At 37.8% G+C, this 16,488-nt stretch overlaps 1 protein-coding gene across 1 annotated transcript in view; it reads left to right on the forward strand.

Annotated features, from left to right (window-relative positions):
* The window catches only part of FAF1 (Fas associated factor 1), a 150,147-nt gene that overhangs the window by 101,547 nt on the left and 32,112 nt on the right, over nt 1-16,488 (forward strand). Inside the window, exon 13 of the mRNA XM_066325506.1 lies at nt 6,727-6,881. Coding sequence (XP_066181603.1) covers nt 6,727-6,881 — 155 coding nt within the window. The remainder of the gene's footprint in view (nt 1-6,726; nt 6,882-16,488) is intronic.

The raw sequence follows: 16,488 nt of genomic DNA on the forward strand, positions 1-16,488 counted from the left end.
TGAACAAGGAAAGGGTGTGAGTTGGGAGGTTCATTTTGTGTCCTGTCATCAGAAATGGTTGGCAGTGTATCAGTGTAATAGTGGACAAAAGCTCATTAAGAACTTCTGTAAATATTAATACCTATAACTCTGATATTAATGCAATGCAGTGACTTTTTTTTTTTTGGTTACTCAGAGTACTTCTTGTGCTACTTACGTAGCACTTCTGAAATTCATGTCACCTTACATTTTTGATATTTTGTGATTTATTCAGACCAGGTCATCATCACAATAAAACCATTGTGTGTATATATGTATATGTATATATATGTATATATTTAGGAGAGTATTAATTTTTGTTTGTGGTGTTTTTTGTTTTTTTTTATTTTTGGGTTTTTTTCTGAATATGCCTTATTTTGAAAGCTCTCCCTCCCACCTTTAGAATGGCATCATTTTTATTGTAACATTATGATTTTAAGCAAAGGTATGAGAATGTGAAAATATCATTTACTTTCACTGCTTTTCCTGGCTACAAAGTAATTTTTTTCATTACTGGCTCCTGGAATTCAGAATTGAGGAAAGGGACACATTATTTAATAATTTTATAATTCAATTCCATAAAATAATTTTTAAATATATATCAGTATTAAAAAAAGCTTTGGAGAAATTGCAACCTGTGTGTCTTGTCTTCTAATTTATACTATGGAGGGCACTTAATTTTACCAGGGCAACAGATGAGCCACCAGCATTCTTCACTTGAAGTGAGAAATTGAGTTCCAAGAGTAAATAAAAACAAGATTGAAGGTTTAAATCCTCTACTAGGCTTTTTGAACTTATATACTCATTAAATGTTTATTGGAGTGGTGGGATTACGAAGGATTTGGGCAGCTTCATCAACTGGTATATACTTAATCACTAAGTAAAACACTACATTTGATAGAGTGTTTCTCACGATGCCACACTCAATCCATCTTAATGAAAACCGCTTCAAACTGATTTAATTTGAGAGCACTTGGCAGCTTGAGTGCTCAGAGATCTTGGCCTTTTCTTGACAAATTCTCAACGCTGTCCAGAGCAGAAGGTGCACTCTGCAGTTCATGTCTAGTGAGACAGCCATCAGCTGGGCTTTAAATCTGTATTGTGGATACTTTATACCTAAAAAAAAAAAAAAAAAAATCCTAGTGTATATAAACGTGAAGCTTTTTTCCAGAAATATTTTAAACTGGGTTATTTTAAGAAAATTAACTTATGTCAGAACATGTGTTTGGAATGCAGAATGCGAATGCAATTTTTTAAAATGAAAATACATGTTTCGTGTTAAATCTCATTGTCTTTTCATCTGTTGGAAAGGATGGTAATTCAGAGTTATTTAACAAAATGTTGCTTGGAAAAGAAATACCTTTTAAAAAAGGTTGAGGTGTTTAGCTGCTGTGTTTGAGTCATTAGCCAGTGAAGATTAACATACATGATGGGTATCTTCTAACCTTTGGAGCAGCTGCTGCCACAACAATGCCAGTTTTTGATAGGTGAGGTGGAATGAAGTCAAATGTAGCTCTGCTTTAAAACCTGTGTAACTCTTTACCACAGAAAAATACAATTCCCAAGGTATAGAGCCTTGCTGTTAACAACCAGTGTCCTTGGCCATGGAATTCCCAGCTGCCTCCAGCAGCCTGACAGTTAAGGGTGTTGTGTATTCATTTCCAAGGCTTATTTTATATATGACAAGAAAATACTTCCAGTATTTCTTTTAATGGAGTCAGGAAGAGAAAGAGAGACAAAGTTTTACTAAATTAACAGTTGAACTGTTTTTTGTCAAAGTCTTCTTCTGTCTACTGGAAATAAGAGTTTCCCTGTCACTAAGCTTCTGAAGAATGAGTTTACTCTTGCCACAGAACTGCACTGCCATGGGAATTGCTATGCCAGATGCCATGGAAGAGATCCTACAACAGACATTTTTTAACACGGTGTTTTGGGGAGGTGTCTTTATGTCTGAAAGCACTTTGTGGGTGTCTTGTCTTCTGAAACATCAGGGGGTTGGTCCTAATTTACGGTGGTATTGTTATTAATACTGGATTTTAATTGCTATATTGAAGGTTACTGAGTTCAATATGTGAGTAATACAAAAGTATTTTCTTTTATTAGAGCTTGTTTGTCTTTTTGTTTTTATAGGTGGTTGCTACTCTTTTCTTAAGGGAAAGAATAAAGACATTGCCTTTGCCTTTTCAGGAGCTCTTCTCTTTATATACCTCTGTCAGCTCACCTCCTGCTCCTCTCTCAACCTTTCTGTCCACTGACTTTTAATAAATATGTGAAACATCTCTCTTAGCACAGATTGGTATTGTCACCTCAATATATATTCCTGCCTTCCGAAAATGAACCGTGTTTTTCTTCTCCTTGAATTCTGTCTTTTAGGTTCAATTTAGAGGCAGCACCATCCCCCTCACATATGGGTTCTTTATTTCCTGAATACCTAGAGCAAAGTATGCTCCTTCCATGATTTAGTATATTCAAATAAATACCCCTTTTTCTTGGTGGTAGCAGAATATTCCTTCATACAGGGCTTTCTGTAGCATCATTTTTATCTGTGTAACTCAAAAAAATGTCCCTTATTATTTCAGCTGATGAAGTTTATACTGAATTTATTACAGATTACAGCTACAGTAATTACCACTTTACAGATTCAGGTTGAACATAAATAACCTGACCACTATGTACATGGTCTGGTTGAAACTGGAGACAGGTGTAGAAGTATAATTCTAGGTTTTCAGGAAGAGTGAAGCAACTGCTCTATGGTAAATACCAGTACATAAGCTCCAGTTAAATCCCACCTTAGTCACCGTTTTCTTTCCAGTCTTGCCTGGTGTGTGTTAGCAGTTCTGTCCTTCAATTTGTAAATTATTACTGAGTTTGTAGATAACTACTGTTTAGAAATTTCTGCTACAACTTACCAGTTTAGCAGCTTCACTGCTCCCTACATACCCTTCATCTTTCTTATCTAAAGAGTAGCTTCATCTTTCATATCTGGAGGGTTGCTCCTGGGAATGGGTCTCTCCTCAGCATCCTCTGCATTTGATACTAAATGATGGATGGTTTTTGAACTTGTCTGCCTCACTGTACATTTTCTCTTTTTTCAAAGCCTGTGATTATAGATCTTACCCAAGTTTGATGTTAATTACTGGATATTATTTGCATTATGTTAGATATCACTACAGGTGCAGTTGATTGAAATGGAGATACAACAGTATAAAAGGATCAAATAGTTGGAAGATGAAAGTAGACTAAATCAGGCTTTAACACACCTTTACCTGGGAGAGTGGGTAGCTTTTTGAACACTTTACCATGGTTCCTGTGGGTTCTTCATCACTGATGGTTTTTGAGACAAGATGTTTTACTGAAAGGTAAAATTACAGGAAGATTAAACAAGGAGCTAGTTTGGGGATTCTAATACTGTGTTTAATGCAAAATGTGGGACCAGAACTTTACACCTCATTCCTACTATAGAAACCTGTGGGGTACAGTTTTTTTCAGATCTGTTTTACAAGGCTAAATAAAGTAGCTGTGCCCAAGGCTGATGCCATGAGCTCCAAGATCACCTTGGACAGGTGGATTAGATTGTGCACTTCAAAGATTTAAAGAAGTGCAAATGTGTCCCTTTGTTTATATGAATTAGTTCTCACTGCATAAAAGTTGGAGGAAAAAATTCTGATTTTATTTTGTTAGCCTACCAGTTTGACAGAACATTCATGCCTCTAGCAGCTTGAGCTTTTCTGTCTCAGTTATTACTTGAACCTGTAAACCTGAGATTCAAAAATAACCCTTCAGGTCTGTGGTTTTGCTGACCCTTACGATTGCATTGCTGTTCCCATTCAAGTTCGTATTCTTTTGAGTTATCTGAGTTATTCACAGTATTAGAAACTGGCTGAGAAGCTTAGAAACCCCATTACCCACTGATGCCAGTTTAGTCACCTCAAGATCTATGGGTTTTTTGCCTCGGTGACAACTTTTCCTTCAACTTTGCATCAGTGACAACTTTTCTTCTAGTTCTGTGCCAAGTGTGTTAACTTCTCTGAAGCTTTAAAATGCCTTCAGCATGAACCTAACTCTGAAAAATGCATCCCTTGGTGGCTTAAGATCCTCAAGTTCTAAAGCCTTTGGAAGTCTGTCAGGTATTCAGTGCTTAAAACCTTTCTGGTATCCCATACATTTGTAGGGAATGGTACAAGTTTTTACCTGTTGTATTCTTTTTTTTTTTTTTTTTTTCTTGGTTAAAATTTCATGCTAAGTATATAACCTCCAAGTCACATTTTTTAAAGATCCAGCACAGAACAGTCTAGTGCTCCACTAGTGGGCTTCTTTTGTGGAATTTGAGCCTGTTCAGCAGTTCTCTAAGTCTGTTTTAATAGTATTGACTGAAAAATATCCAGTGTTAGTCATAAGAGAATCCTAGAATTTACTCTGACTTTTCAAAGGCTTGAAATAAACACAACCAAAACTTGCTTATAAATATGGGTTAGTAAAACAAACAAACATGAAAACAAACCCACACAAGAGCAGCAACAACAACAAACTTCAAGCTGTGAGCCTTTGGCAATCATGCGTTTTTCCAAGGAAAAAATGCCCCCGGTTTTCAGGAATATTTTTTAAAATCGCGTTTTAGCACTTCAGTTCCTCCTGGTGCCTCTTTGGATTTATCATTGCAGTGTGCCTGTGCCCACCCTTAACGTTTTGGATGGAGTATCAGATACTAAGTACAGTTTTTTATATGTGGTGGACTTTAAGCTTTGCATGGTGAGATTTGTTGATGCAACAGAAATTACATTCCCTTGGGAAGTAACTCAGTGTAAACCTCCATTGTGTTTGTGCCTGTTCTGTTTACTAAAATTTGTCCCTAAATCTTTAAGCCTAGAACTGTACATATTTTGAAACATTCTGTTGTACGGAATCTCATATTTAACAGTTTCATGGGGTTGTTTCTTTGGAAGTAAAAGTGTTTCTCAAGAGCCTTTTTTTCTGTCCGCTCCCAGTGAAAAGAGGAGAGCAAAGCCATCCGCTTACCACAAAGCAGTGCCACCACAAAGGAAAGATTAAGGGTTTAGAGAGAGGTCAATGTGGGTTTTTCTCTAACTAAACACTTTCCTAAAGTTTCCTTGTGGAAAAAATAATGAAGTCATCTCAGAGTTTTTAAAGAATTTTTATTTCTTTTTCACCGTCTGCATTCGCTTGTCTTCTCAGCATGGATGTTTAATCTTTCTAGGCTTTGTGAATTGGTCCAAATGAATAAGTGGTGAGCTGTCTCTCTAGGAGCTAGAGGCTTATTCTAAGGCCCTAATCACTGAGTAAACACATCTTTGCCCTCCCTCTCTTACAACTGCTATATAATAGTCGAGATTCTAGCACAGTAACCTGGATATTGCAGGGATCGACGCTTTGAAATGCAGAATGGCTGATCCTCAAAAACAGACAGTGCCTGATCTTCCCCTGCCTCTTTCTTCTTTTTAAATTAAATATCACCACAGAAATGCTGTTTTATTGCATGATATTGTGCATCAGTGCCCTGGATTTTCAAGTTTAGTTTCAGTCAACATTGTTGGCTGCACTTATATGGATCTCTGCATGTTGGGCTTATTAATGGCCCTTCCTGGCACATGTGTACGTGGTTCTGAAGAACATTTAAATTAAATTAGACAGACAGTAATGCAAATTACTAATCCCTTTCCCAAAGTCGAGTGTTCAAATGTTCCTTTTAAAAACAGTCATTAAATTTTATCCAAAGGCAGTATATGAGGCGAGAGCCCCACAGGGGTTTTTTGCAAAAACAGCTTGTCTGAAAATTGCATCCCATGTCTTGCTATATCAATACACATCAATATCTGGGGTTCAGTGTTACTTCTGATTAAGAGGTTTGAAATTACTTTAAATAAAAGTCTGAAAACAGCACCATATCATCTCAGCAAATATGTTCAAGTACTGTTTTAAAATAAAGTAAGTAATTTATATGGATATGGGGGAATGGAAAGCTGTAATTTTCTGAATTATATTTATAATTCGTTGAATGCCACTTGCAGAATGACAGTCCTTAGCTAGCTCATAGTCTCCCTGTATTTTTGCAGCTTGCTTTCTATATTTGCATGCACACAGACTTGCTTTCCAAAAGGTGGTCTGAGATTTTCCTGGGGACGCAGCTGCTGGCAGTGAAGTTCAAGTTTTACTTGATAGGGTTCCAGAAGAACAGCACAGAATATTTTGTTTCAAGAGACCATAGACACGATCTCAGCATGCAGTGCTGCTTTATTTGGTTACAGAGGTGGTGATAGCAATGCACTATCATTTTTTTTCAGGTTGTTTATAACTGTTTTTTGTGGTAGATGCTGTCCAATCAAGATGTGTGTTCCTTGTTCAGGGAAATATTATTTTTGTTGGGCAGCAAGCTAAAAAATGTCACTCATTTCTTAGGTCTGCTAAAAGGTTTTTGTTTTTTCATTCGTTGTTCTTTTCATGTTCTAAGCATATCATACATTGTATTTTAGTACTCAGAATATTAGGAAGCATTGAGAATATTTAAAAATTTGCAGGGATAGACCATTTGATTTGAAATCTGCTGGTTATTTCTTGTGTGTGCATGTTGAGATACTTCTCACCCTTGATAAACCCCATCATGGGTACTAACACACAAATCTGCAGCAGCAACTTGAAATTGCTAAACTGCCTGAGGAACTTTTCACTCATCTCTTGTCACGTTTTTTCCAGAGAAAGCTTCTTGCTATCTACCTCCACCATGATGAAAGTGTACTAACCAACGTCTTCTGCTCTCAAATGCTTTGTGCTGAATCTATTGTCTCCTACCTGAGTCAGAACTTCATAACCTGGGCATGGGACATGACAAAAGAAGCAAACAGAGCAAGGTAAGACTCTCTGGACTCTGAGTGGAGCAGCTTTTCTCAGGGAATGCCCTTATCTCTGCTATCAAACCTTTTGGTGCTTGATATCTATTGGAGCTAAAACTTCATGCTCGTTCTCAGCTGATCAATGAAGCTGTGCTGGCTGACATTCAATGAGAATTGGACTGGCCTTGTGTTCATCACAAGGTGACTTCTTATTCCTGTGCAGGAAAAAGTAATTGAAGAAATTATATCCTTTTTTTTTTTCAGTTTATTTTCAAACACGATTCTGTATTCAAGTTATGCATTGCAGTGCTGTAATATTACATGGCATTGTGTGTATGTTGGTGTAACTGCATGAGAGCTGTCTGGGGTAATAACTTGCTGTTAATGAAAATCTTTCTTAAAAAATTACATTCATGTGATAAATTAGTATCAAGAACAGATTATGCTAAGTGTTAAACGCTTGCAATTCATATGAACTTCTTTGAACTACAGTTTTATATTTTGGTTTTAATATAATAAAGGTTTTAGTATAATAAAAGCTATCTTATGTCTTAGAGAGACCATAATTTTGCTGATGAGTAAAGAAATTAAACCTGTAGATTCCACCTCCTTCTACAACTTCTGTAGATTACCAGCAAATTTTCTTAATGTTATACTAAGGCCTCTCACTTCTTTAGCTACTTATCCATTGATCATGATCTACTGAAAATAATGATATTAATATTGTCATAGCATTTAGAAAGCAGACTTGTTTGGTTCTCTGACTTGGACCTTATTTCATAACCTTTATTTACCCAGAAGATGACTGATCATGTCTTGCCAGGAAAACATCCTATGAACATCACAATAATTAGAGTTATTCTAATATTTGACTGAAAGACAAAACAGCCATTTGACCTGGAATAAGGTTGCCTCTTTTTTACACAATTCTAGTGATTATTTAACAAGGAAAAATATACATTTATGTTTCTTTCGCTTGCGGATTATTAGAATAGAGCATTTATGCATTTCTAGGATTCACTATGTAAATTATAGTTAATATTTCTTTACTGAGGTGACCTTGGAGAATGGAACAGTCTCTTTTTCTAATGAGATTTTTAAATGACACTTGTGTTTCTCAGGAATTCCTCACTTGACCTTCTTCCTTTTGTCGTTGAAGGGATCAGCAGCAATGTTTCTAGTTTAAGTTATTCTAGAGAAGCGTAAAAGGTAATGGAAAGAAGCAATTGCAAAAACAGATTAAAAGTTTCTGAAAAAGGAAAAAAAGTAAGAGAGGAAAAAGAAACATCTAGGTTCTTTCATGAGACCAAATACATAGACTGGAAAGTTGCTTAAGTCTTTTGGTATTGGCATTCATGGGCAGTAAGGAGCCTCCTCCTTTTCTTTTATCCCACAAGTTGGTGTGGAAGGAAACACTATTTCTAAACCATCTGTAGTGGCTAAGTTCAGTTGACTACCTGCTGTTCTATTGTCTGCCTTTCTATTTAATTCTCTAGTTTCTTTTATTTTACAATGACAAAAAATTGCAGTGTCGTTTCTTTTGAAAAACTGTGTTTGAGGGGTTTTTTATGACTAACGATCAACAGCCATGTAATTGCTTTGTTGTGTTTTACTAAAGAAATCTATTAAGTAGCACAACTTTGATACACTAGTAATAAGAGTTTGCAGGTTACACAGACACCTGTGGTGACCAAAGCGACAGAAGCTGCTTGTTAGAAAGAGCCTGTACAGCTGTGTCCTATTAACTCCTTATGACACTCCTTAAAACACAAAATAAAGGGCTTGTTTAAGGCTTTATAGCTGCTCTCAATGAACTTAGTCCCCGATTGTGCTGGACGATAGGGTTTTTAAGCCTTCATTTTTTGCTTTCTGTTAGCAACAACAAAGAAGCTGTCATATTAACAGTGAGGTCAAAAAATAGTAAGGGGTAAACAAGGCATGCTGGCTCGAATCAGAGTTATTTCTCAGTTGTGTTTAGTGTCACATCCTGCTCCTTAGACTGCGATTGCTTCAGAGGGGGCACGATGCTGCCTTGTCCCTTTGGAAAGTGCCAATGCACTGTGGGCATTCCCATAAATAAATACTCATTCTCTCTGTTCAGTCACTACCCTTCCTGTGACACAGTGGCAGTGGTCTTGGAGCCCATTCTGTTCTCTATTCCTGTGAACACAGTTAAATGTAGCTTTTTATTTGAATGGTGAGAGGACAACAGCGACGACAGGAGGAGCTGGGTTTTGCCTGCTGGTGTAGCTCAAGAGCAACTCATTTATACTCTTACAGTTGCATTTTAAAAGTGTTGGAAGAACCAGGGTGGCCCAGCAGGGGAATCAGGCCCACTTGATTTACAGCAGTCGACAGGGACACCTCAATGTCAGTAGTAGAAGACATGCTTTCAGTACTGTGCAATGGCATGAATAAATTCAAACAGGTATAAAGACTTTCCTTCTGTGAGGCAAAAAAATCTTCCGAATGTTCTGATCCATGGACATCGTTCTATTCCAAAATTGGTTGTTTCTGATTTTCTCATTAATGAAATGAGGGTCCATCCTGGACACTGTAGAGCAAAACCATCTCCAAAATCTTGTCGGTTTCCCCAACTTTTAATGTGCTTCTCAGCTGATTCTGATACAGGAATGTGCTTTAATACCTACATTACTGTACACTAGCACGTTTCTTCTGGAATCTTCTCTCAATCTTCAATATCCACTCCAGCAGATTGAAGAGGGTCTGTAGGTAGGAGTTAAATGCTGTGTGAGCACTGGTACCTGCCAGCAGTAGTGCAAGAGCATAAGCATTACCACTTTGGGAGTCAGATACTAAAAAATTTCTTTTTGCAGCCACTCAGTACTGTTACTTAGTCAAAATGAAGGCAAAGTCTAGTTAATGCAGTTGAGGGGAAGTTTTGTTTTGGCTTCCAGGGGTTTTAATTGCTTCTGACATGAGGCTTGCAGTAAAAGGAGCAGTTACTTGGAGTAAGTTCTGTGATTATCAATTTTTTCATTAATTATAATAAAATTATAGTAAAGGGAAAATAAAATAAGTGGCCTTGATTTAGGAAAGTAATGTGGTGCTTTTATAATACTGATAAGGAACATACCTGAAATCTTTATCTCCTAGAGTTCAGACTCCAGTTTAGGGAGCAACTCTGAAATATTCTTTCCTGTCAAAGGAGGAGAAAGGCCACAAAGCTACACATATATCTCTAACTTTAGCTCTTGTTATATTCCACTCAATTTGAGGTGAATCATGAGCTTAAAAATCATTGTTTCCTTTCAATTGCTTGCAGTGAAGATTGCTACCATGCCCCTTCAGACAGCAGAAATCTGGGGGAGGTGTCAGAATGCTGGGAGTTTGTCTGTAGTGGTGCTGGCAATTCTGGCACACACTGCTTTGGGCCATCACCTGGGCTGAGCAATTCCTCAGCTTTCCAGCGGGATTCAGGGAGAGATAAGCCAGACATGAACAGCTCTAGTTCTGGCACTTTGTGACTTCAAAGAGTTGAGTCAATACCATTGTTCTAACACAGTTATGGGCATGAGAGTTGTATGTGTTTATGCAAACACAAGCCTGACTGGTTTTGTTAATTCATTAATGTGCATTAATATATTTGTATCCAGGAAGGATGTATAGTGATATATGTACACACACATACACGCACACCTTATGTTTGTACACACAGCTTTTACAAACACAGGTAATGCACAATATTAAGAGCTCTCCAGCACACACAGTGTTTGCCAAGAAAGCCAAAACCGTAAAACAGCGACTCAAAAATCTGTAGCAGCTTTTCAGCTTTTGATACCATTGCCTTTGGGCGCCCTATTTCAAGGCGTTGCCAGTTCTGCTCTCTTGACAGGTACTTGTTAGTTTTAATGTTCAAATGATAGTTTTTCACTTTGCTTAAGCTTAGGAAAGAGTTAATTCACTGAAGTGCCTCTCAGCAGCAGGTTGTCTTCACCTGCAATTTCCGTCATCAAGTGATTAGCCATATTCACAGTTGCTGACCCTTAATTCTAACCTACTGAATGATGCATGCCTGGATGAAGACCAGTTGACCATATTACTGCAGCTCCCCAATCCCATTTGATCCTTCAGCAAATATATTGCAGGTGTGGGGTCTGTGAGGGTGGGAGGAGGCGAGTTAATTTCTCATTGCCTCTCCAGGAGTGACCACAGATTCTGTATATGTTGCTTGCAAAACTGTGGGACGTGTTCTTTAGGCACTAAATCCTTCACAGGCTTCGCAGAACAGTGTGAAAACCTTTTCTATTGTATTCGGCAATTTTTTTGTTTAATTTACTTTAATAGCAATACAGTGCCAGTCAATAAAAACAGGTCAGAAGTCTAATTAATGTTTTAAAAATAAAGGTTCTCAAACACCAGGCGAGTTTGTCATTTTCTGTATGGTTTGTTTTGAGGAGGAAGAGGGAAGAAGGTGAGGAGGGAACCCTTCTGTTCCATGATTACATCCCACCCGCTCATTTTCTCCTTTTCTCCTTTGCTTTTGATTTTAGTGGCGGTCTTAACAGAATGTCAAGATCAATTTGCAGCATGGTTTAACTCAAGGTTTGCATTCTGCCAGCAGCAATTGTCCTAACGAACAATGCCGTGTGTTCTTGTAACTTCAGAAGCTTTTAGAAGGCTCATGGCAAGGGCAGCATCTAATGACTTTATTAGTGTAGGGTTTCAAAATGGACTCGGTAATTGTTCGCATCTCTTTGTCATTTAGTCATAATTACTGCATAGTATTGTTCGGGGTTGCACTTGTGAATAGTTCCCTAATGGCACTAAAAGGAAGGAAAAAAAGGAAAAGGATAAAAGGTGATTGTCTCTTTAGATGGAGAACAAAACAGCCTGTATATAGATGATGGTTAAACTGTTTATTATACACCTACCAGAAAAGGTAAACTATCTCTGCTTAAATATTTATGTGCTTCAGGGTATTTCATGTTAGTAATCTAAAAATGCCCAAATTTGGAAAACTGAAAATCAGCAGAGAATGCATTTTGATCTGGTCGTGATTAGGAAGATATGGATGTCTATAATATCCAGCTATAAATAGAAAGCAGCCTCTCTGATGTTATCAAGATTTTCAGTGCATCAGTTTATATGCCTTTAGCAATGTTTTAAGGTCATCTGAGAAGAATAGTTATTAGACCCAAGGAATTAATTAAACTGATAGATTTGTAAGCATATGTTTTAGGTCTCCACTCTAAAACAAAATCTCAAAGAATGTTCCATCCCACTGTGTTCAAACTACAATGTAGTTGATAAGGTTTGTTCAACAGAAAAGGTGAAAAAATGAAACTTATTTTGTGTCCTTTGCAAAAGAGGTGAAGGCAGAAGAACAGATGGTCAAGACAGGTTTGTCAGACTGTTTTGAGGAAGGATCAGGTTGTGCTCTCTCATTGCTTGCTTCTTCTCCTGTATTTGTGAAATCTTTCCTCCAGCTTGGAGACTCTCATTGACCTTACAGAATTGTATTTTACTTGTCAGGGTGATTCTTTGAGTCGTGAAGATTAATCTGAATTCTCTTAACTTCTGATGTGCTTCTCCCACTCTACCAACATCTGTAAAGTAACTAAACACACTACCTGTTCTTATCTAGGCTGTTATTAAATCTGTATATTAAATCTACCCCTTGGAGATTCAAGCCTTGGATATTCCATAGGAAATCATACAGTACATAATTGGTGATGATGAAAGTGCATCTTACGTGTTCCATTCTTTGTGCAGTGTTCTAGCAAGGGATTGAGGTATATTTTATTTATAAAGTCACTTTCACCAGGGACTTTGCCTGGTGTCCAAGGATGGACTAATGGGTTTCTAGAGGGCTGTGGTTTAGACTGAATGGGGTTGTGAAGTATTTATCTAATCTGGTTGAATTTTCAGGATGGGAGTCCGATCTTCCATGTTTTAGGAAGAGATAGATGACCCACTCGTGTAGGCTTTACTTTTACACAAAGAAGAAGTGGATAAAATCATGCTTTTTAGCATCTGAATTTGAATTTTAGCGTGTGGATCCTGAAGATGATACCCATATAATTTGATTTAGGCTGCTGTATACATCTTTAAAACATGCCTTGTGCCTGCTGCTCCTTGTGGTTGAGTTACCACCCTACCAGTGTGGATAAGGCAGTAACTCTCTATTATGGAGACCAAGATTATTTTAATGTGCCAATTCAGGACCTCAGCTTTTACTCTTTTAAAAATGTACATACCTAATACCAAAATGTTATTTTTACATTAACATTTTAATGAGTCTTATGTTGACTTTGCACATTATATAATTATTATTTTTAAAACCAGAAATCTTGAATATTTAATGTTCATAATTGTTTTCATCATACTCAACAAAGAAGTTACTTTTTTTCCAAATCCATTGCTGAAATGTTAGAGGCTGTTTAAGGTTGGCTTTCGGAATTATCTAGTCATAAATAAATCACATTTTTTTGCCCCAAAGTCATCCAGTTTCTGTTCTGAAAGGGAACATGTCTTTTAGAGGAGATCACCAGATTTTCTACTGCTGCTACTTTTTGAGGAGGACTTTTCCAGATATCAAATAATATTGAGCTCTGAGATCAACACTTCTCATCAGCACTATGTCCAGAAGTGCCCAAATTTGTTATTAAAAATGGAAAGCTGCACATTTTCACAGAAACAAATTATTGCTAAACCCCAGCATCTAGAGAGTGCTACATAGCATATCTGAGCTTGGGAGCTGTGCTGGACTACAGGCTTGAGCCTTAAGTTGTAATAAGTATTTCCTTTGGGTATGAGACTTGATAACATTTAAAACCTTTTTCAGTAGATTCTTAAAGCTGTTATTTTGTCATAATTGCATTCTAGGAATTTTAAAGTAATATTAAATAAGTTGCTACATTAATAAAAATTATTTAAAAATAAGTGCAGTTACCAAAAAGCTGTGCCAGGAGTGTATTTTAATATAAGGCCTCATGTATTAGCTGGTAGGAAATGATAACATTCTTCTTTGGAAAACTCATGTGCTACAAAGATGATGACTTCACACACAGGTTGTCTCAAAGTGCATCTGGAGGGATGATTACTGTGCAGGCATCAGCAACTTCCCCAATCAACATCTTCATGGCACCAGCATAATACTTTCTCTGTGCCACTTTTAACTAAAAAGTGAACTGTGTCTGAGCATTAATACCTGTTCAATCTACGTTTAAAAAACTTCAATGGTTTCTGAAATTTTTTTAGCTTTTTTTCTGTATTTGTCAAGCCATGGTCAGTGTCCATGTTTATTCTGTAGCTGTTTCATTGCTACTGAGTCATCAAAGAGATGGTGCTGCCTGCCAGAACTGTTCCTTTCCTTGATGAACTTTATTCTTGTAACTTTTGAGATTATTTTTTAAAATGGATTGTTGCTTCATAAAATGCTTTTTTTGCCTTTCTCCTACTCCCTCCTTGAATATTTTTGTAATTTCAGAATAAAGGGACTAGTAGGGTGCTGTTTGCCCTCCCTTTCTGGCAGCATTCCTCTATTTCCACTGTTGGTTGGAGATCACAGTAATACAATGCTGTGGAAAGCCCTTTTCCCTCGAGGGACATCTGTCTCTTTGATGGACTCCACAGGCACTTTTTTGGCAGCTCTGGAGATGCCACTGAGAGATCTGGCACACTTGGTTTTAGATTGAAAGGAAGAAAATCCCTTGTAAGCAATGTACAGGGTAAGATACTGCTTATTGCACCAAGGTGTTTTGGTCCTGCTCACTTCTAACAGTAAATATTACCACAGAGTGGAGGGGTGTTTTCCTTTTCCTGGTCATGAATCTCGAAGTAAAAAGGTCTGCAAGTACAAAATCAGTAGAGGCAGAAAAGGGGAAAAAAAAATTAATGAAAATTCAGTTCCCACCCACCTAGTCAAATGAAAGGATGTGCCAAGACTAATTGCCACTGACCTGCCAAAGAGCAGCTTTGTGAACTGAGTGGCCACTGGTGAACAGGACTTGTACAACAGCAGTTTTGGGCATTGCTGCTGCCTCTCTGTTCAGTTCCATTGTTTGGCAGCCACCACAACTTTGTTGGCTTTAGTATTTTTTAGTTCAGCAGACAAATGGGATCTTACTTGGTTCCAGGGGGAAGGATGTGCTTTGATATTGGTGAGGTGTTCCTGTGTGTCCTGAGGGTACACAGTGATAGCCACCAGCTGGTCCTTCCTCCTCCACAGACATTCTTATCACAGCTGCCTGTGCTGTGGTCTGGACATTGGTTATTCAGTGTTGTTTCTCATTCCTTCCCCAAGAAAGTCTGTGGCTTTCACACCAGAATTGGGACGAGCTGCTCTTGTCCCTGGCGAGCGAGCTGAGCGGATTGTGACAGCAGCACAGGAAGGGAGGTGTTTGGTAAGAGCAGGACACGTGGCACCAGGGGCTGTGAGAAGTGAAGAAAATGAAGAAAAAACCCACCATGAGGGGAGAAGTTGGAATCTGGCCTCTGTTCTGCTGCTACTCAACCAGGAATGTGCCCTTTACAGCAACCTGGCACAACACCTCATCTCCTGAAGCTGAAACCTGTCCCAGCCTGGGTTATAGAGGACCCCAAGGTGTCATAACTTGTTAGGTTCTGTGTAGTCAGCTAGAAGTCCTGCACAGAAAAATTCATCTCCCAGAAAAAAAAATATAAAATCTTCTTAATATACTTTAACACCTCATTCCAGCATCTTTGACTAGTACAACTAGTAATGTAGGAGTCTCTGTGGTTTTGTTCCTTCTATCATTATTCTCTATAGCACTTTTTCAGTTAAATATTTTGTTTTTCCATGAAACTTGAGTGTTTTTCTTCTGTGGTGTGTTGAAGACTGTTAAACAGGGTTTTTTAATACACAAGTCTCAGGAATTAAATTCGACTGTCCACTGTATTTATTGCTTCCAGGAGCGAAACCTTGAACTCCCTTAAGTCATTTTGCTGTGGAAGATCACCACTGACTTCTGTGAGGCCAACATTTCACTTACCTGTTCCCACCTTGAAAGGAAAACATCAAACCCCATTATTTGTCTGTAGAGTTTATATGTGCAGACTTTGCAGAGGCTGTTTCATCCTTACCAGATGTTACATGTCCGTGTCGCTGTTTCTGATACAGCAGAGTTTGGTCACCTTTTTTGATGTCTTCTTTGTGTGTGATTGTTCTGAGTGGAAAAATACAGAGAATCAAGGAGTAACACTTATGGCTTTGGAATACTTGCTTGCCACCCCCACCCATTGCCTTCCATCCAGCTACAGCCAAAGACAAATTCTCTCTGAGGAGAGTTTTTTTAGTACTTCAGGCGTCTCAAATAAGCCCAGTGCTGTACTTGGGAGGCTTATCCATTTTTTGCCATTGAATTGGATACAATATATGTATTGATTTTTAAAAAAATCACAATTCTGAATCTTTTCGGTATCTTTGAGAAGAAATTACTTGGAGCACTTGACGTTTTAATGCAGTTCATCTTTTCAAATAGGTTTGGCTCCTAATGCATGTGACAACGGGACTTTGCTCTTCAGTTAGAGCATACATTTCAGAGTAGTTGTTACCTAAAATATTATCATAAGGCATAAGAAAACACACGATTTAAGTTGCCTTTCATGGACATAATTAAGAATTAATAAGCCTGTACCA

Source organism: Sylvia atricapilla, chromosome 9 (assembly GCF_009819655.1).
Source record: "Sylvia atricapilla isolate bSylAtr1 chromosome 9, bSylAtr1.pri, whole genome shotgun sequence".
NCBI classification, from domain to species: domain Eukaryota; kingdom Metazoa; phylum Chordata; class Aves; order Passeriformes; family Sylviidae; genus Sylvia; species Sylvia atricapilla.